General features: G+C 42.1%; 1 protein-coding gene across 2 annotated transcripts in view; it reads right to left on the bottom strand.

Annotated features, from left to right (window-relative positions):
- Nucleotides 1–394: 394 nt before the first annotated feature.
- The window catches only part of HCRTR2 (hypocretin receptor 2), a 39,676-nt gene continuing 17,928 nt past the window's right edge, over nucleotides 395–22,142 (bottom strand). Inside the window, exons 2-7 of one of the 2 annotated variants that reach the window (XM_060258307.1) lie at nucleotides 21,538–21,716; nucleotides 18,416–18,659; nucleotides 14,613–14,728; nucleotides 11,804–12,024; nucleotides 6,674–6,795; nucleotides 395–811 (exon numbers count right to left, since the gene is read on the bottom strand). In XM_060258307.1, coding sequence (XP_060114290.1) covers nucleotides 585–811; nucleotides 6,674–6,795; nucleotides 11,804–12,024; nucleotides 14,613–14,728; nucleotides 18,416–18,659; nucleotides 21,538–21,716 — 1,109 coding nt within the window. In that variant the 3' untranslated portion in view covers nucleotides 395–584. The remainder of the gene's footprint in view (nucleotides 812–6,673; nucleotides 6,796–11,803; nucleotides 12,025–14,612; nucleotides 14,729–18,415; nucleotides 18,660–21,537; nucleotides 21,717–22,142) is intronic. The other variant, XM_060258316.1, reaches the window with a different exon arrangement.

The raw sequence follows: 22,142 nt of genomic DNA, 5'->3' as shown, positions 1-22,142 counted from the left end.
TGGAATGCTTCCTTTCTCCAATATGGGCACATAATGTCTTTGAACACCATTTTCACCTCTTCCATTCGTCCTCACAACAACTACCCTGTGATGTAGGTTAGGCTGAGAGAGGGTGACAGGCCAAGGTCACCCAGTAAGTTTCGTGGCAGAGTTGGGATTCACGCCTGGGGCCTCCCAGATCCCACACTCCCACCACTACATCATATTGTCTCTCTCCAAAAATGATGTTTTCAGTATTACACCCATGTTTGTTTTAATGTAACCCTCCTATTTCTGGCTTGCTGTCAATATCTGGAGACTCTTTGTAAACTAATAGATGTGCTGTTTGTTGACAAACCTAAACCATACCAACAAAGATACTGATAGAACATGTCTTTTTTAATGTTCTAAATGTTTTCTTACCATTCAAAAGCATATCATATGAAAAATTTATACAGTTCTAAACAAAGCTGTGGCCCATTTTAGAAGACACATGTTGAATATTAACCTGGCTTCATGTTAGTTCACAGTCTGATATTCTGTTTCAGTCTGATCAACTGGATGCACCAATTTAACTTCCCAAAAGGGGTCCAAAGACGTGGAAGCTACCAGTTCTGCATAGGTCCAGTGCCATTGGCTGGCAGTGTGCTTATATTGGTCAGTGCAACCTGCTCTGACACTTTTGAAGCAGGATCAAAGTTGCTGAGCTGGGTGGTCAAAGATTTCCGACTCTCTGTGCTTGTCCGTCCCCTGCCTCGTTTGCCTTGGTGCTGACTGATGCCAAAGTCACAGCAGCAAGAAAATGCGGCTTTAAATTCTTCTCGGAATTTCCCTGTCAATCAACAAACAGCAGCATGGAAAACAGAACACATGTACACTATAAATTGTTCATCAACGAATAATATGTATGTTATCAGTTTTTAAAAAATACATATGATTGATCCAATCTGAACACCTATTCATGATCATTTATTGGCCAAATGGGTGTCTCACATGGGAGATCACCAAACATGTAGGAAAGTCTTCAAGCACAATCTTCAGACTCATTGATAAGTAGGGATCGAGGGTCTGGACTCTGTACTGCCCTAATGTTGCCAGCAAAGCTAGTACCGGTACCAGTGGGAAAAAAATGCAAGTGGACCTCTCAGACACTAGTTGGAATTTAGGTGGTAGGGAAATGATTCAGGCTGCTTCTGTACAGGCAGGAGACCAAAGCAAGGGAAAGAACTGAAAATGTATGTTACTTAAACCTCATTTGGTCCTACTCATAGGGTCCTTTCTGCAAACCCTTTCCAGATTGAATGACTTCTGCAGGAAGAACTGGCCTCAGAGGATGAGTTTCAGGCTGCCCCCCTTTCATTCCAGAGGAGCAGCTATGTTAGTCTGTTGTAGCAAAATAAAACAGAAGCCCAGTGGCTTCTTAAAGACTAACAACATTTATTCCAGCCTGAGCTTTTATGAGTCAGAGCTTATTTGCTCAGATGCTATGAAGGGGAAGTAATATTCCATCTTTTTATAGGAAGGGAGAAAGGGAGGAACTGAAGGCAGAGAGAGGCTCAGTGCGAATCCCGTCATAAAGCTTTGGTTGATGCAATAAGGTGACATTGGCTTCAGATAAAACAAGCTGATATTGCTGGGATGAGGTCTCAGAAAAATCTGCTCCAGTCACAGCCCCCTCTGCTTCAGACCAAAGTGCCCTGCTCAAGCTGAGTGACTGCTGTGGGTCTCTCAGGAGCTCCCTGAAGCAGGTTCAGGGATCAATAGCACCACTCTTGACTTCCTGCTCTAGCAAGGTGCTTCATAGATGAAATCGATGGGGTGGAGCAGCGGTGGCTGAGCACAGAGATGACAGTATAACATTCAGCATGGGGAAAAACCATTCAGCTCTGACTAGTTACTTCCCAGACTGAGCAAATAACTCTTTTCTCTGTGGAGCCAAGCAGGGCTTTTTTTTTGTAGTAGGAACTCCTTTGTACATTAGGCCACACACCTCTGATGTAGCCAATCCTCCAAGATCTTACAGGGCTCTTAGTACAGGGCCTACAGTAAGCTCCAGGAGGATTGACTACATCAGGGTTGTGTGGTCTAATATGCAAGGGAGTTCCTGCTACAAAAAAAGCCCTGGAGCCAAGTAAAGTAATTCTCTCTAGAGTGATTTATACCTAGGTATCAAAAGTACTTTGGACCTATCTTCTCTAAAGCATAATGATTTAAATACCCAATACAATTTAAATTGTATCTATGATTGTAAAACAAAGACAATAGAAACACTATCCTACTATACCACTGAGTGTAGTTTGGAAACCTTGCAGCCTAAAGAGCCTTCCTCCAACTTGTCACTCTTTTTTCTAGAGCAGGGGTGGCCAATGGTAGCTCTCTAGATGTTTTTTGCCTACAACTCCCATCAGCCCCAGCCAGCATGATGGGAGTTGTAGGCAAAAAACATCTGGAGAGCTACCATTGGCCACCCCTGTTCTAGAGGAAGGCTCTTTGAAACCAGACCCTGTTGTTTAAGGATGTAATTCAGTATAAAATTACGGCCGCTCAAGGCAACTAGCACTGAAAACTGTTTGGTGTAGCATTTGCATGCTGGGCTAGTACTGGGTCTTAGGTTACCAGAAAGCTATCTGAAGCTACTGCTCATGTTGGCCCTAAATCCATCCAAGAAGATGGATGTTATTCTAACTGCAATTGTCAGACTTTCTAGCAAAGTAATTAACTCACAGCATGGCATTTTTCTGAATAGTGGATCATAATGTAAAGATCGTTGTAATCATCTGGAACAACTTTCCAGATCTGCAGGGCTTTTTTTGTAGCAGGAACTCCTTTTCATATTACACCACACTCCCCTGATGCAGCCAATCCTCCAAGAGCTTACAAGGCTTTTTCTTACAGGGCCTACTGTAAGCTCTTGGAGGATTGGCTACATCAGGGGGATGTAGCCTAATATGCAGAGGAGTTCCTGCTACAAAAAAAGCCCTGCAGATCTGATTTGATCAAATATATTCTTCTGTTACATAAATTTCAAAGCTGGGCTCATATTAGGCACTGAACAATGTGATTTGACTTTCTATAACATTACATCTGTATACACATTTCCCCCATATAATATATTTTCATAACATCCAATTCCAGTCTGGCTGAGAAACAGATTATATTTAATCAGAGAAACTCAAATGTGGCCCATTTTCAAAATCGACCTCTAGCTATAATCTTGCTTTAGATACTAAGATTCCAGGTTGATTGAACTGTATTGTAAAAATTATGTTTTCCAGGCTTTTAACATTAAACAGATTCAGATTAGAAGCTAACTTCTTAGGTATATCCTTTTTCATAAAAATGTTGACATTCATCCATCACTATCTTAGACAAAGGCCACGTACACATTAGAAACAAGCGAAGCAAAAGGGGAAAAATCTATTCAGGAGAAAAGGGGGGAAACAACTCAGATTGAAATATGCTGATAATGCTACAAGGATCAAACTACAGCAGATAAAATAATAGCAAAGCAAATATTTGTTATATTTATGTATTTACTTTAATTGATATCCCATCTTCCCTGCAGAGAGGGCTCAGAGTGGCCCACAAATCACGGTATATTGTGATGGATAAAAACAATGGTTGGATTTAAAATTCAAACTGTTAAAAGAAGTTTGACAAAAAAAAATGAAGACATTGATACACCAGTAAAAACCCTCTCGGCAGTGTCATGGCATGTTAGTGGAGCTAATAATCAGCAGAGCTGATAGCAGAGCACGCTGAAGGTTTGGACATCCAATTGCCTCAGCTGAAAGCCTGGTGGAACAGGTGTGTGAAGAAATGCATTTTTCCTTTGGCGGTTTGAAATGAGTTTTTAAAGCTCCCCCCCCCCTCTGGGAAGAGAACAGGCAGGAAGAAGGGAAGTCAGTTCAAATGCTTTCCGGATGTACCTCTGTACCTCAGCCCACCTTCACACAAATGCTACTAGATCTAACATGAGAGATAATGGATGGATCAGGCTTTCCCCCCTTTCCAAGCAGGGAACAGAAATTCGGAAGACTGGCTCCAGGAAAAAAAATTCAGGAAAGAAATTTCTGAAGACTTCAGGAAGGGCTTATCTGATTTGACCTGACCTGGTCAGTGGGTAGAGAAACAGATGTGATAAAAACTCCTTGCAGCAAGGAAGAATTCTCTTTTCTTTGGGAGACCACGAAAGCAGATAGAACTGTCTACTGAGGAGGCAATCATTGACCATGTGCTCACCTAAAGAGTTGGAGAAACCATCATAGTATTGGAAACTCTGTGGAGATCTGTAACATCCTTAGCTAAAGGGGCCTGTCCTATATTTTAACATCTGATAAAGGATCTATATAGAGAGGGACAGAGGAATTATGTTTAGCCATTTCTTTTTAATCCCTTGCTCAATCTGGTGCTGTGCTAAAAGTAGGCTTGTAAATGTTTTCTTTTGAAAAAATACTTTATAACTTTTGATGCTGGTAGTTGTTCTCTGTACCTCACAGACCCCCCCACCATCATGGACACCCTGTTTTAAAAAGATAGCCGGGGGAATACAGTCAGTTGGCAAGTGGCCTTTCCTCTAGTGGCACACAAAGCAGTAAATGATCCCCATGGTGACTAGGAATGGGGCAGTCGGAGACACAGAGGCAAGGCCTCAGAACTGGGAAGGGAAGCTGGGAGTCCTGACCTTCCCAGTGTGCAATTCCTTACAAAGGTCAGGTGGTGGCAGTGGTTACTTGAGAGAGAAAGAAAGGCCTCTTCAGGTGTCTTAGGAGGGCAGGACGAAATAGGGCCTGCATGCCAGAGCAGGCCTGTTCTGCTACATGGTGTACATAATAGTAAAATTAAAAACATAGTGCCTGAATATCAGACTGAATTAGAGTAAGAACAAGCTTTACACAAGCTGTGATAATTTCCCATATAAAGATGAACATATGAAATGACCGACACAAGACCATATGCATTTGGGCTTCAAAGGCCTTCCGCAGTGGTCAATAATACTTAACACACACACATCCAGAAACTACTATATATCAGTCCTGAACAAGTGTTGTTATCTGAAAATATATCAGAGCACAGAGGAAAAAATAAATTGTTATAATGGAAATAAGCATTATCAATACTAAATTGTTTTTTTTAAAAAAATCTGTAAAAAATACAAAATAATTTCTACCTCATAATATATTGTGTGGTATGATGTAATTTTTTTTTTTAAAAATGGAGTTTTTTGCAGTATGTATTATTGACCACTGAGGAAGGCTTTTGAGGCCAAAACACATACGGTCTTGTGTTGGTCATTTGATATGTTCATCAACTTTGTATGGGAAATTATCACAGTTTATGTAAAGCTTGTTCCGACTCTAATTCAGCCTGATATTCAGGCCCTATGTTTTTAATTTTACTATTGAGTACATCATATAATAAATATTTATTTTGAAATTAATTTATCTACTGTAGCTTGACCAGGGCTTTCTTTGTAGAAAACACCCAGCAGGAACTTATTTGCATATTGGGCCACACCCTCTGACATCACCATTTTTCACACAAGGTTTTTTGTAGAAAAAGCCCAGCAGGAACTCATTTGCATATTAGGCCATACCCCCTTACACCAAACCAGCCGGAACTGCATTCCTGGGCATTCCTGCTAAAAAAAAAGCCCTGAGCTTGACCCTTGTAGCATTATCAAAGTACACATTAGGCCTGGGGAGCCCTGATATGTGTGAGCATTACTAAAAACTGCCAACAAAGGCTAATTTGATTGTATAAATAATATAGTGACAATGTATAACTCTCACCCCTTTCTGTTTTCCCAATATAAACTGTCCTCAAGCTGCTGTTTGTTCTGTTAGAGAAAATGGTACAGGGATATAATAAAAAGGAACCTAGTCAGCAAGTAACAGCTTGAGGGGAGAGATTTAGATAGGATAAACAGCATGAGGGGAAAGAATTTCCAGAAGTTCCCAGCCTTGTTGAGTTTGTAATCACTTCAGAATTTTGAAAAGAATTAGTGGACACCACCACAAAATAGCTGACATGGAGCTGTGACAACACAAAATGGCTGACATTGGTAATGGCACCACGAGACCACTGAGACTAAGAAGAATCACAGAATGTTGTGAGTCCCAAGCCAATGTCATTGTACGACAAAGGCAGCTATTTCATTGTGGGTGCCCCCTGAAGACACATTCTACCTGGCTTCTTAGTAAGCACCTCCTCTCCCAATTAATTGGAGAAAACCCAGAACTGGTTCTTTGCTTTGGGAAGAGCAGCTTTGGGGGAGAAGGAAGTGGGCTCCAGGATACACACTGGTGGGTGCCACAGCACCTTTTTAAGGATCACTGGGTCAAACACGCCCAATTCTTGCCTTGAAAATGGTACCTTCTTGCCCACGAGTGAAACACTTGGAAGACCAGTCATGGATCTCCTGTCTTAATGTGCTCTTTAGTCCTCTGACCACATCCAAATATGGATGTATGTTGGGGGGTTTTGTCACATATAAAATTTTTCTGGAAATCTGTATGTGTATTAAAGAGCTGAGCAACCCATTTTCTCTAAGCTGCTGATCCTGTCTCTATGTAACGGGAATAATGATAAAAACCCATAAGCATTGCAAAAACACGTAAAGTAGATTGCACTTTTAAAAATTTGCTGATAGGCTGATTGTACTGGTTAACAGGAAGCATACTAATCAACTTACCACTGAGAAAGTTATAAATGATTGGATTTGCTGCACTATTTGCATATACAAGCCAGTGGGAAAATGTAAACCAGGCATACACTGTTTCTCTGTCATCAGCATTGTTAAACAGCCCAAAGACCCTTACAAGAGAAAAGGAGAGAATAAAATAGTGAAAACTCAGATTTTTATTTTGAGAATTATTTATGTGCAATGTATATGCAAGTCAGAAGTGCACTGTGTAGAAAGGTGAGAGAAAATCTTCTATTTGCATCCCCTGGGATTTGATCAAGCTAGGGCTCTGTACACTTCAGCATGCATAGAAGCAAGCTTCGATGTGTAAAGTCATAGCTGGAGAAGGGAATATACATGCTATCAGGGCATATATTTATTTGTTTATTTATTGCATTTCTATTCCGCCCTCCCCTAGCTGGCTCAGGGCGGCTAACAACAATTGGCAAAACATAGTATTAAGAACAAAATAAAAATAAAATCATTAAAACAATCTGACAGTTCAAAGCAATTTAAAAATATAGTATAATTTCCAATACAGTCACTAGGATCTAAATGGCAAGTTTCAGTTCTTGTTGAGCGCTGCATCTGACGATGTTATAAAATAATTCTTTGGCGCTCTGAATTTATACTGGGGTGGTTCTGGTATCAGTGCTGCAGGGTGGTGAGATGATGGTCACCTCCCCATTATTTATTTAATGCTAGTTTAAATAATTCTGTCTTACAGGCCCTGTGGAATTGTTGCAAGTCCTGCAAGGCCCTGATGTTTTCGGGGAGGACATTTTGGTAGAAAAAGCCCAGCAAAAACTCATTTACATATTAGGCCACACCTCCTGACATCACCATTGTTTCACATAGGGCTCTTCCTTAGAAAAAGCCCAACAGAGACTCATTTTCATATTAGGCCACACCCCCTGATGCCAAGCCAGCTGGAACTGCGTTCCTGTGCATTCCTGCTTTTAAAAAACCCTGCATGCAATTCTTCAGCCCAACGCATTGAGTATAGGTAAATGCATAGACCCACAGTCACACACACTTGCAATAATACTGAGCAGCTGGAATGGGGAGTAAGAGACTGGATCCCCCCCCCATGGCAATCAGCTGACTGGAGCTATCGTGTGGGTTATACACAGCCAAATCAGAGCAACAGTTAACTGCATTGTTAACTATGCACTCAACTAGACATAAGTTCCATTAAAATCAACAGGCACTGAAATGGTGACTTTCTTCAAGACTGCAGCTTTGGGGTGTATTGTAAGAGGAGATCATGACCAGAAACATTTTTAAACAAACATTATCCAGTCAGAAGTCTGTTACTCCAATTAACAGACACAAGCCAGACAGCCAAACTAATACTTCCCCTTTCTCCAGCTAAGACCACAGTAGTGCCATTCATGTTGGATTGCCCTTTATAACTCACAGCATACTTTAGCTAATATGGAAATCCTGATAGGGTGAAATGCAAGGATAATATTATAGATTTTCCCTGGCTTCCTGATGTTGCTCTTGATTTCTAAACTAGAAAGCCAGGCAGTCTTCCAAGTTTACAGGAGAACTGATGGCAGTGAAAGAGGATGGCAGGGAGCAAGACTGGTGCAAATTTCTAAGGAGGGCTGACTGGACATGGCATAGAGCCCATACTAGAGCCTTGGCTGGGATGGTGGCAAAAGGGCAATATTTCTCTGTCACCATCATGTCTGTGTGTAGCCATTAAGCCCTGGCCTGACGGAACATGCTCCCGACTGAGATCAGGGCCCTGCGAGACCTATTACAGTTTCACAGAGCCGTCCCACAAAGCCTTTGGTTAAGGTGGCAGGCGTCCACCTGCTGGCCTCCCTGTTGCTGCATTAAACTCTACACTGCTACTAATTTATTTATTAATTTTATTGGATTTATATCTCACCCTCCCCGCCAAAGCAGGCTAAGACCTTCATATCTTTGCTGTGGTCCAGCCACTCCCAGCTTTATGATTGTTGAACTATAATCTGTACCTACCTTTTCAACTGTTTTGATTATGTTGATATCTATTCTAATTGTTCTAGCTTTTGTAATTTATCGTTGTGACCTCCCCTGAGCCCGCTTGTGGGAAGGGTGGGATATAAATCAAAGGAAATAACTAAAAATAAAATAAGCAGAGGTATTCCATGTAGTTTAGGGGCTCTTATGTCGTCGCTCCGAAGAATTGGACCCTAACTACACGATGGCCCTCTGTGATCAATTTGCTTATTGCTTTGCAAACAAAACCCTTCAGATCTACTCTGAGTGAGATGCTGGTGCAGATGCATGTTCAGACGATGCACTTTTGGCATCTGCTCATCTGATTTACATGGATGCCTTTCAGCTTGGGGCACCAGAGGATGCGGAAGGGATTATTGGAATGTTGATGACCCCCACCTTTGTCCTTGACCCTTGTCCTTCCTGGCTGATAAGAGCTGCCAGAAGTGAGTAAGGAGAGTGGCAAATGCTTCCTTGAGGGTGGGAGTTGTGCCACCTGTGCTCAAGGAGACAGTGATTAGACCCAAGCTGAAAAGACCCTCCCTGATCTCTGCCATGCTGGAAAACTTCTGGCCAGTCTCCCATTCTTGGGCAAGGTGCTAGAATGGATGGCTGTTTCTCAGCTCCAGGGGAGTATCACCCTGCTAGCTGTGCTGGATTTATCCACAGTCTTCAATACTATTGACCATGGTATCCTGCTGGGACACCTGTTGGTGTTTTGAGTCCTATTTGGGAGGTTGTTGTTCCTAGGTGCAGCTACTACAGACTGCTGCAGCTAGAGCAAGTTTGGTGTAGTGGTTAAGTCTGCAGACTCTTATCTGGGAAAACCAGGTTTGATTCCCCTGTCTTCCACATGCAGCAGCTGGAATGACCTTGGGTCAGTCATAGCTCTCTCAGAATTGTTCTGCTCAAGAGCAGTTCTGAGAGAGCTCTCTCAGCCCCACCTACTTAAGGTGTCTGTTGTGGGGAGGGGAAAGGAAAGGAGATTATAAACCACTCTGAGACTCCTTTGGGTAGTGAAGGGTGAGATATAAATCCAATCTCTTCTCTTCTTCTTCCAGACCGCTGGTCAGGATCAGTTACTGGGTTCATATGACCCCAATGTTACAGCAATTGCACTGGCTTTAGTCTGCTCCCAAGTGTTATTTTTCACCTTTTAAAGTCCTACATGGCTTGGGAAAAGAATATCTGAAGAACAGTCTTCTCCCCTACAATCCTGGCTGGGAGCAAAGATCCCAGGGAGAGGCCCTCTTGACTGTCCAATCAGTCAAAGAGGCTTGTGTAGTGGGAATGCAAGTCGAGGCCTTTTCAGCAGCGGCTCCATGATTATGGAACAACCTTCTCAAGGAGATGCACTTGGACCCCAAACCTCTAAGAGGCAGGTGGAGACAGTTTTATTTGCTTATTTATTAAAACATTTATATCCCGCCTTTCCGCTTGGTTCAAAGCAGCTTACAATAATAGTTAGAACATCCTCAGCAAAAACCAAAGATAAAATAACAAGTCCCAAATCCCTCCACCTACCACCCTTAAAGGATGAATACTATTCAAACCCCTTCAAAGGCCCTGGCAAATAGACAGGCCTTGCAGCGCCTCATGAAAGTCCCCAAGAAGGGTGCCCCCTCTCACCTCGTGTGTGTGGGTGTGCTTGCATGCCTGGAAGTTATGGTGACTTCTGGCAACCCCTATTGGGTCTTGGACATTTTTCAGAGAAGTAGCTTGATATGCCTTCCTCTGCGCCCCGGCCCTGGTATTCCTTTGGAGGCCTCCTTTCCAGGTAGGTGCCAGGTCAGCCCTGCTTAGCTTCCAAGATCTGATGAGATTGGGCTTGCTTGGGTTATCCAGGTCAGAGCCCCTCTCACCTCTTCAGGGAGCTGGAACCAGAATGGAAAAGACCCAGGCCCTTGATTGATGCCAGACAGTGGGATAGCCAACAGATGGGTTATCCAGGTCAGAGCCATTTCCAGGAATGTGCATTGTAACACTACTCAAAAACACTTGCAGCTCTAGTGCCAATTCTTACTGGAAATGACAAAAAAGACAATGTTGTCTTTTGTGGCGCTAGTCCACTGAACCATATAGACTGATAGATTCTACTACTAGTAGGATCTGAGAGACAGACTTTAAATAGCAGAAATAATGACCAACAGTCAAGATTAAAAAACATTGTCAGCGTAATTTCTGACTACAACTCAGAATTGATGTCACTGACACTCTAGGATTTCACCAGTCCACAGAGATCAAAGAAATTTTAGACCTCACTTTTTGCCCACCCCCAAAGTCTCCTGGGGCTTCTCGTTTGTACCTGGCAACCCTATGATGAGCAGTCCTATAGCCTGTGCTGAACAACTGCAATGTTATTAAGTTACCTGTTGATTCATTCCTTTGACATTCAGGAGCCCTCGTACAAAACATCCTCAGTGGGTTCCCTTAATCTGGTAGGCCATGCAGGGTAGGGATTCTCTCACCCTGCCTTTTTGGATGATCTCCCTCCCCCCCAAAAAAGCGCCCAGCTTTGACATCCTCTAGTAACAGCCCTGATCAAGGGGAATTCCATGTGACTAGTTGGGCACCTCTATTTCCCAGAAGTTAAAATTACATATTAGTAACATCACAGCAACTTAATGCTGTTGTTACAACTGAATGCCTTTTCTTCTGCTGCCACTACTACTATTTTACTGCTATTGCAAATACCTTGACCGTTTTCACACACAGCTTACCACGCAGTCACAATCCTGTTCCCTCCACAGCATCCGGTCGGATTTCCCACCATCTGTGCTGAAGTTACAGGAAGTGCCGCGGCTTTTGCATAGCAAACGTAAACCGCTAAAACCCAGTTTACGTTTGCTACGCAAAAGCTGCGGCACTTCCTGTAACTCCGGCGCAGATGGTGGGAAATCCGACCGGATGCTGCGGAGGGAACAGGATTGTGACTGCGTGGTAAGCTGTGTGCAAAAACGGTCCTTATCTATATGCTTATTCAACTCATTTATACTTGCAATGGGAATCTTACTTTCTTGGTTATTTAATTTGAAGGTATCCGTTTCAAAACCATCCCTAACAATGCAGCCAGTTAGTACATTTAAACAACAATAAAAAAAATATCCTGCCATCTAGCTACTGCTATCTGTGTGTGAAGTTTACCTTTTCAGTATGTTGAGAATGCTAATTGGCAGATAACAAAGTGCAAAAACCAGAAGAACGACCATTAGCATACGTGCTGTTTTCCGCCTGGCTCGAATCTGTTTGATTTCAGCTGCCACTGCACTAATCCTCAGTTTTGCTGATGGCCTCAGCCCCCGGGTCTGTGCCGTAGCCTGCAGAGGCTTCCATTTTCTCTGAACTGCGGCTGAAGTCCCTGGAATCTAACAGAGCATAGTAATTGGAAACTTAATTATTGCTGTCTGCCCCAAGGGAAAACTCATTATACCAATTGGCCAGCTGAAGCTACAAAGCAGATATATTATTAAAAACCTCATTGATTTCAATGCAAATGAACCATCTGCATCCAAAAATCATTGCCATTTGTTCATGCATCTTCAGTTCAGAACTTGAAGTCACATTTGTTAGACTCAAGTGAGGCCTGAGGAGGGGAATTCATAAACATGGTGGTATGATGAGCTATTTCAGTGCTATGCAATAGCTTTATGTGACACTGTACTCAGTGATGACAGCCATTTCAAGCACAGAAGCCCCAGATCATGCTGCGGTATCAAGGCACTGCCCTCAGTTGGCTTGCCACATTGATGCCACAGTTTATGAAGCTGCACTGCTGCATCATATTTAAGATATTCACTTGAAGGAACTTATAGGAGGCAATATTTGGGGACACACTCTCTCCCAGCAAATGCAGCTTTAAGCCAGTCAGAGTCACATGTTGGTTTCCAATTAAGTTCCATGAATGTAAGAGTTAACTAATGAACAGAAGGTTCTCTTAATGAGTCTGAACACCATGGGGTGGAGCAGGAAACTGAATTCTGATGGCTCTAACAACCAATGACAGAAGGCCAACCCTTGTCAATGCAATTGACATTTCAAAAGCACCAAATCTTTTCACAGTTTATGCCAAGTAGGCTTGCAAAATAAAGTCTCCATAATGTCTTGTTCACTTTGACAGCTATACTTGAAACACAAAAATGTGCTATTTTTCCGTAAGTGGAAGTAGTAATACCTCCTTGTAAAGAAGTTTGGTTCTTTGCAGAATTATGGTCAAGAAGTAGGGTTGCAAGGTCTTACTTGGCTCCCAGCGGAGAGAAGTTTCTTGCATGTGCTTTGCATGAGGGGCACGATGATGTCACCTGGAAGTGATGTCATTGCACCATGCATGTCATTTGGGGATGCTTTAACCATTTGGATAAAAATTCTATGGTGCTATAGAGTTTTTACCCAAATTGCTGGAGCATTCTCCATGTGACATGCCTGGCTTGATGACATCACTTCCAGGTGATGTCATCACACCAGGCATGTTGGGCACAATGGAGCTCTTTGGGGGGTGGGGATCCCCCGCTGGCCACTCCGTGCCAACAGGTTGGAGGCCCCAAAACTGGGGGAAACTCCTCCCCAATGGGAGGCTGGGAAACCTATCAAGAAGGCCCGTGTTGAAAAAACCCTGACTAGGCTTCTTGGCTGCACAAATATTTTCTCACAGAGACAATTGGTAAGTGACCTTCAAGCAAACTGTCTGCACCTGGGTGAAGCCCATACCATTCTTAACAGGGCTTCATAACAGGAAAATTCCATACAGATGAAAATTCCAACAGCCTCAGATGCTGGGAAAGTGAGACCACTCCCTGCAGCATGTAGCCATGTGCCCTAGTTACGACGGAAAGAGGTTACATCACCTCTTGGATTGTGATTGGTTCTAGGACTCAGAGGCAATCACAATCCTTTTCTATAAGTTAGTTCACCTTTTGTCTAGGTGTTAGCTGGGTAATCACTTAGCAAGTCAATATTCAGTACTAACCAAAGCTAAGGTCCTGTCTTCTCTCTGAGAAACAGAGTTAGATGCTGAACCTAAAATCTGTTTGGAATCTTGTGGTAACTCTTTTGCTCTCTAAATTTAGCTATGCTGGAAAAGCCTAGTTTATTATTTCTTTCCTTCACATGGCATATCTTCTAAAATATTTGTGCGTGCTTAATAAAACAAAGTTATATTTTTTTAAACTGGTGTGGATCTTTGTCTCCTACAGCCTCAAAAGTAAAATCCAAAAATTTTGGATGGCTCACCCATGGTTAATGCTTTAGTTTGGAAACTCAGAACTGCAAGCCAACCTTGCAGGGTTGACTTTCTTGAAAGACTCAGAGGTTTGTCTCTAAACTCTGCAGCTGTTGGGAATAGTCAAAGGGACTGGTGGCAGCTACTGTTTTAGCCTGGGGAGGGGACTTAATCTCTCTTTAGGACTTTTGTAACTTGTTTTGTCTTGCCTTTAAAATAGGGCTTCTGATTCTCCTGGGCTTGGGGGAGTAAAAACCCATGATACTCCTGTAAACCATCTTGTTGCTACAGAAATAGTATATAAGCAAATTATATAATATATGTGTTGTGTAAAGTGCAATGCAAATGGTTCAGAAATGTTTCCAGTGCTTTTATCTCTCCATTCTAGGTGATTGTCCAGTTTACTTTTATTACCCCTTGACTCAAAATGCTAATGAAATACTGAAGAAAATAACCCACTCTTATCGAGTATCATTACATTTCTGCATCAAATATGCTAGGTAAGAGCATGTGGATTGAAGTGCACTTATTATAATCTTTGCTACATCGATTCATGGGCTTTGATGGCTCTATATAGAATGGTATTACTTTTTTAAAAAATATTTTGTCCCTGATACACATCGTTAACCCACACTACACCATTCTGAATCTAAAATATCTCTTTTAGGGGATAAGAGACTTTGTGAAATGGACAGCAAAAACAGATGTTTTGTACACTTGAGTTATGCAACAGCTTACCTGTCGACACCATAGTTTGTGAAATATCTGCAAATAGGCCAACACCATAAGACACAGTGGAGCCATGTATGTTATTAGGAAAAAACATGTGTGGTACAGTTTTGGATAGACTTCAGCTGCAAAGAAAATCAAAAGTACATCAATTACATCTGTATTATATTTACTGAATGCAAGTGGACCCCCCCCCCCCCCCGCAAATGACACACACACACAAATTATCACTAATCATAACTGTATGCTAAGTGAATGTAAGATGACCCCCACTTTTTATGGGATATATGGGGGGGGAACCTAGTACTGCATTTGAGTAAATACAGTATATAGCACTCTCCTATGTTCAGTTGACATTGTAGTGGTTATTTAACGTTGCAACAAAAATTATGTACTATGTTATGACCATAGTACAGTATAATTGGTTGGCTGCCTCCACATTTTTTAACCCATATAATCCAGAATTACAATCATCAGGCAACAATTATGACCCACTGGCTTCAACGTAGCTGGAAGGCATTGCCATTCTGCTTAAGCAACACCATCAATAGTCAATAGTGTTGTGTACAATATCCTTTGGGTCACTGGTACAATATGACCTAAATGAAATACATACCTGCCTGACTCTAATTATGGCACAGGGAGATAACAATTCTTCATCATGAGAACTAGTCTACTGATTCACCTTCTAAGGTATCTTCCACAGAAGGATCAGCAGTATTTCCTTTCACTGTCCCATATCAGACAGTGAGGCCAGAGGGCAAAGATAAGGCACTGCAGGATTTTGGAGAACCAGAGAATCTTGGGAGGAATTCTGCCGTTTGGGAGAACAGGGAAATATGAGGCCCAGGACAGAAACTGGGGAGTAAGTAGAGGAATCAAGGTAGGCGGGAAATAACTAGAAGCTGGAAATTGCAAACCCATCTCTTAAAACACTTCACACATTCTCTTTCAAGCTCTTGGGTGAGAGTTTGTGGAGTGTTACTTAGCAACTCCTTTTCCCCCGCTGATGTTTGTAGGTGGGTTCCAATTTAGTGTCTGCTGCAACTGTAAGCTCTCACAAATTAATCTATATAATTCTCATAAAATAGACCAGAAAGAGTAATCTTTCTCTTAGCACACAGTATACATCATACATAAGGAGATTATGTTAACTCTCTAGGGCTTCTAAGTAAGGAACCTCAACACCATTGCCATGATAGAGAACATGACTGTAATTGGACATTTTACTTCAGGGGAAATTACTATTATTTGAAATATTTGAGCTCTCGGCAGCCCAGTGGAAGAACTAAGAAATCTCATCAAGAGCCACCACCTGCCTGCACAGTGACCTTCAGGCAACAGAATGCAAGTATAATTGCAGCATATATTTCCACAACCTTCAGAGGTTTATGGCTTCTAATTTCACAACTTAAGAAGGTTTTCTTTTTAAGAGACAAAAATATAGGTGGTGCCAAGCTGTGCACAGGTTGTTGATAGATCATGGTGGGAGGAGAAGGCACATTTTCCTTTGATGTGGCCTCAGAGAGGGTGAGCATTAGGAACTGCAACTTCAAAGAAAACCCAGCACACATACTTTGCATAACAGTAGCTTAGGAATCCTTGCCCTTTAAGCAAAAACAAAGAGATTCCTCCCATGTAGCAGTAATTACAACTTGTTGACAAGATGGGAAGAGTGAAGGAGGCTGGAGGCCCCTCTCATCAAGGACAGCCTCTTGCAAGGGGGGAGCCAGCGGTACCACTGGAACAGCCCGCAAATCCCCCAACCTGGGAGATGATTGAACCTGACAACCCTAATTGCATTGTACATTCTTTTACCCTTACAGGGCTAATTCAGAAAGTCAGAAGCCTCCAAGGATTCTGTGGATATGTGATGTTGCTAGTGGACTCAGGATTGAGTGGAAGATGGCTTTTGGTAGCATCAATGTATGCTGTGGCTGTGGTTTCTACAATGGTAAGGTCCTGGGGGGTAGAAGATGCAGTGATTGGGAAAATCATGGTCACTGCCTACGTAAGCCCCACATGAACACAGCAGTTCATGCAATGGGTATGCTCACACAATAACCATAACATTGTAGTCTTGCTGTTGGCCCCATGTGCTTTCACAGGCAATTATTTGGGTGTCACAATGCATCTGAACTGGGATGAACAGTGCAATCCAAGCAGAGTTATCACCTTCTATGTATAGTGACTTTAGTGAATTTAGCAGGTTGTAACTCTGTTTAGGATTGTACTATAAGAATAATTCCTGTCGTAAGGCTATGTCATGACTTCCTCTCAAGGAACCTGAAAAGTGTGGCACTGGAAAAAGTCTAAAGACTTTGCTTTCCTTATAAAATGACTCACACAAATTCATTTATGGGAGCCCTGACATATGAATAAGTCTTTTAAAAAAAAGAAAAAGCTCTAAATTTCTAAAGCAAATTGAATCTAACACTCTTCTGTGGAGAAAAGATATGCTTGAATTCTCCATCAAGAGCTGGCATGTGTGCAAATGAATCTTACAGCACTTTTACCATTCTGGGAAGGGTGAAACATAAACCATGGTGTCAAACTTCTAAGAGTACAGATAATCCTATGCAGTCTATCTTTGTCTTTGGCATCCTCTGTTGGAAAGTATAAGAAAACCTTTCTAAAGCAATAAATGGGTTTATAGAGAAATATCTTAGTCTGTGTGTCTTACAGCACGACCACTTCATTCTGCAACTGTTATCTTCTGTGACTGCAAAAGTCATGTGATATCACAATCTGAAATCTTCAATATTATATTTTGATTGATCTCTATGGTCTTCTGGAATATCTCAGGCCAGAAAATATCTGGCCAGAAACTCACCTTTGCATAAATACTCTTGACAGCCCTTTTAGATTTACTTGTTTATCATTGATACATCAATACTGCAGGTAGCCATGTGGCAACACCCAGAGGGGCCATTTTAATAGCACCACATGGAAACGTCCTCCATGTGGATAGGAATGCTGGCTTTCATTTTTTTTTTAATCTGAAAAAGTGTACTTGCACACAAAAGCTCCTACTTTGAATAAAACTTTGTTAACCTGAAAGGTGCCACCAGAATCTATTCTATTGCTTCTGACCAACACGGCTACCTACCTGGGTCAATTTCACCTTTGGTCAATAGTTCTAGGACCACTTGCAAAAGCTCAACTGAAATCAATACACAGTGAGCTCCATCTTAAACTTTTAAGAATGCTTATTCAACACATATAAAAATGCATAGCTATAGAATAACAGAATATGACATGGTGAAAAGAAGCAAAAGAGTAAATAAAATCAATTGTGCAATTTCTTACTATTTCTTACTATCATTGTAATGAAAACATTTATATATCTGTTTTCCAAGTATGCCCCTACATGATCATCATCATCATTAGCCCCCATGTTTCACACTGGGACCTAAGGCTGATTAAGAGTATGACTAAATTTTTTTTAAAAAAAACTTTTTGTCAGGGCTTTTTTAATAGCAGGAACTCCTTTGCATATTAGGCCACACCCCTCTAATGTAGCCAATCCCTCAAGAGCTTACAGGGCTCTTATTACAGGGCCTACTGTAAGCTCTTTGAAAATTAGCTACATCAGGGGGTGTGGCCTAATATGGAAAGGAGTTCCTGCTACAAAAAAAGCCCTGCTTTTGTCAATCAGTAGGTGAACTGAAGACAGCAGAGGGAATTCAGAGTAACATTTTTTTGCAAAGTCCTGGTTTTAACTAATGCCACCCAATGAAGAGATAGCTAAACAAGCCTATTGTATAGGAATCTCACTTCTTTATAGGAATTTTTTCATAATGAAAACTCACCTCCCCAGTGCTCATCACAAACAGTGAACAAGATGGTTTTGTTGGCTAATCCCGGCAACACACTGCTGCACTCCATGACAATTGCTTGGGGAATCATTATAATGCAGGACACAATCCAGATAATGATGATGCTCTTCCTCGCTCGCTTGGCTGTGCTTTTAAACATCAAAGGGTGACAAATTGCGTACCATCGATCCAGGGCAATGCAGCTGAGTGTCAGCACAGAAACAGAAACTGATACAGTCTAGAAAGAAAAGCAAAACATTAGCCAAGTTTCTCCAGTCCATAGCTTCTAGGAATCATTGTGAAACTATTGGTCATGTAAAAAATTGTGACCAATAGAGATCTTTCTCTTAGACCCTTAATAATTCTTTCAGATCGATGAAGTAAGGTGGTGCTGGCAGTGTAGTTGCTCTCTGCTGCATCTCCTGATGTCATAAAACTGCCTTTTAACTTTTACTAATTGTTTAGACTCTAAATTGATAAGGAGTTTTTGGAATCCTTCTCTTCCCCTTTAAGCAGTCTTTGACACTCAGCTGGTTTATGATATCTTTGGTGGTCTCTGTGTTTTCTCCATGGAATGAAACAAGATAATTTGTGACAGCTGTGAGAGTCTTTCAGATCAAATTGCATTTCTCATTCCATGGGCCCAGTCCAGCAGATGTTGGTGGCAACTAAGACACACGGAAAGCAATGGAATGAGACAGGTAGTACTGTTCTCCCAAACAGATAAGTGGACTCGATTGCTCTCTGTCCCCTCAGATCAACTTAATTCTTCTCTTCCATATCTACAAGGTGCCCAAAGGCTGGAAATGGGAGGAAACTGCAGATTTTGCCTCTTGATTTTTAAAATTAATGTACAGTACAGTTCATACTAAGAGCCCCGTGGCGCAGAGTGGTAAAGCTGCAGTACTGCAGTCGGAGCCCTCTGCTCATGACCTGAGTTCAATTCCAGCGGAAGCTGGTTCAGGTAGCTGGCTCCAGGTTGACTCAGCCTTCCGAGGTCGGTAAAATGAGTACCCAGGTTGCTGGAGGCAAAGGGCAGATGACTGGGGAAGGCAATGGCAAACCACCCTGTAAAAAGTCTGCCGTGAAAACGTTGTGAAAGCAACATCACCCCAGAGTCGAAAACGATTGGTGCTTGCACAGGGGGCTACCTTTACATACCTTTACAGTTCATACTGATTTTATGATTTAAATGTTTTTATAACATTGTATGTTGCATAGAGCCCTACAAATGTAGGGATTATGTGATCCATAAACACAATAAAATAAATAAAATAATAGAAGAAGAAGAAGATATTGGATTTATATCCCGCCCTCCACTCCAAAGAGTCTCAAAGCGGCTCACAATCTCCTTTACCTTCCTCCCCCACAACAGACACCCTGTGAGGTGGGTGGGGCTGGAGAGGGCTCCCACAGCAGCTGCCCTTTCAAGGACAACTTCTGCCAGAGCTATGGCTGACCCAAGGCCATTCCAGCAGGTACAAGTGGAGGAGTGGGGAATCAAACCCGGTTCTCCCAGATAAGAGTCCACACACTTAACCACTACACCAAACTGGCTCTCCATTAAAGAGATTTTGTTCTTCGCCTGCTGTTACTGAGAAAGCCTGATTTGGTTTAACTGTTGGCTTCTGTCCCTTTCTTTTCAGGCAATTTCTTTGCACAAACACCCATGTATATCAGTGGTGGTCAACGGTAGCTCTCCAGATGTTTTTTGCCTACAACTCCCATCAGCCCCAGCCAGCATGGCCAATGGCTGGGGCTGATGGGAGCTGTAGGCAAAAAACATCTGGAGAGCTACTGTTGGCCACCGCTGATGTATATCATTGGGGGAATTTGCATTATAAAATACTCTTGCATGTTTAGCACAGGCCAGGGCCGGCCCTTCCACTAGGCAAATTAAGCATTTGCTTAGGGCACCAGGCTGGGGGGTGCTGAACTGGGTGCTCCCCCCCTCCCAGTACCCTAGGCAAATGCCTTGGGTGTGCAGCAGTTGCCTGGCTTTGCTTCACCTCACAATAGGAAGGGAGGTCTAGTGAAGCCAGTAGTTGCATGCCAGCCCATCGGCTTTGCTTCGCCTCCCTTCCAATCAGAAGGGAGGTGGAGCAAAGCCAGCAGTTGGGTACTGGCCCACTGGCTTCACTCCACCTCCTTTCCGATTGGAAAGGAGGCAGACTGAAGCTAGCCAGCTGGCTGGCTTGTGTGCCTTCCCCTCCCTTCCTGGGTGCCCTCCCTGCCCTGCTTCATCATGAGGGCAGTGGGGCACAGTGCTGCAGGGTGGCATTGTGGAGGAGGGCAGTGAGGGGTGGTGGGCAGTGTCCTGTTACTTGTATCAGGTAGAAGTAAGTGAAGAGTTAAGATACAAGATACTCTTGTGCATTGTTACGATTTTACGGAACATTGTACTAATGACTGAACATTGTAACACGTATTTAAGGGCATTTCTATCAGCTGATGGGTGAAGTTTTTCTAACACCCCCCCTCCCCATGATAGACTCCCACCTTATGTCTGACACCACCTTATGTCTGACACCATTTTTCTGAATCCTAGGGGCAGCAGTTCCAGAGGTGTAGTGGTCTGTAGCGGAAGGAGAAAGCAGGAAAATTCTGTTCTATGAATTCCACCCAGTTACTAGGTACTTGGCTATAAGTCTCGATGTAATATGGTCATATAGTGTACATATAACTGACTCAAAAGGATTCTGAAAAAACAGAAGCAATAATCTTGCTCAACATTTATCTTTCTGTGAATGAATGTCATATGGATGGGAAGTTGTTTTGGTATCCATTGACTTCTTAGTATGTTCCATTTCCTTTCAGTTATTGCAGCTGGGTTGAATTTTATTGTTCCTCTGGTTATTGTTTTAAGGTACTTTCATGATGCAGTGAAATGTACGTTTGACAATGGAAGCTTAACAACTGATTTAAATTTGGACCCAATGAAACAAACAATCCTTTTAAAATTGCATTATTCCAATTTGAAATAGGAAGTCTTACATGATGCACTAAGTTCAGAATGGAAAAGAAAAAACTTTTCTATTGTAATGCCTTACATGTATAGATTCTGTTGCATTAATCTCTTTAATGTAAGGAACACCCCAAACCTGGAAAAACAATACCTGCAAATAAGGGATCACCTTGCAGAGGCTGTCCCCAAGGAACCATGTCTCGGTGATGTCCACCACTAAGGTTGCTGGAAGACACGTGATGGTGACAAGGACATCTGCCAGGGACAGGTTGACTATGAAATAATTGGTCACTGTCTGCATGTGGTGATTCTTCCACACTGCAACACAAACTGAGTTTTGCAAAAAAGAATCAATATAGAAGAAATAAAAACCCCTATTGAAATTGCAAATGAAGTTCAAAGTGATCTTTCCTCCAATTCACCATGTGCTCCCAATGCATGCCCTCTCCACCCATGAACAGCTAAGCAAACACTGATGTGCCACAGGACTTAATCTTTCATGCATTATTCCTTTATACCAAGGATATAGCGCTATTGCTTCAGGTGGAAAGAATTTCAAAAAGAATACTTTTTGAGTTAGTAGATTCTACCATGACATTTATTGAAAATATTTTATATCTCAATATAAATATTGGTGAGACAGGTTCTGACAATAAAAATCCTTTTAAAAAAACCAGTCATACAGTACAGTAATAAGATAAATGGATGAATGAGGCATAAACAGAGGAAAAATACAATAAGATAATTTAAAATAGC

The sequence above is a fragment of the Heteronotia binoei genome, chromosome 1 (assembly GCF_032191835.1).
Source record: "Heteronotia binoei isolate CCM8104 ecotype False Entrance Well chromosome 1, APGP_CSIRO_Hbin_v1, whole genome shotgun sequence".
Classification (NCBI taxonomy): Eukaryota; Metazoa; Chordata; class Lepidosauria; order Squamata; family Gekkonidae; genus Heteronotia; species Heteronotia binoei.
Note: the sequence above shows the minus strand (reverse complement) of the source record. Positions and strands in the feature narration are given on the sequence as shown.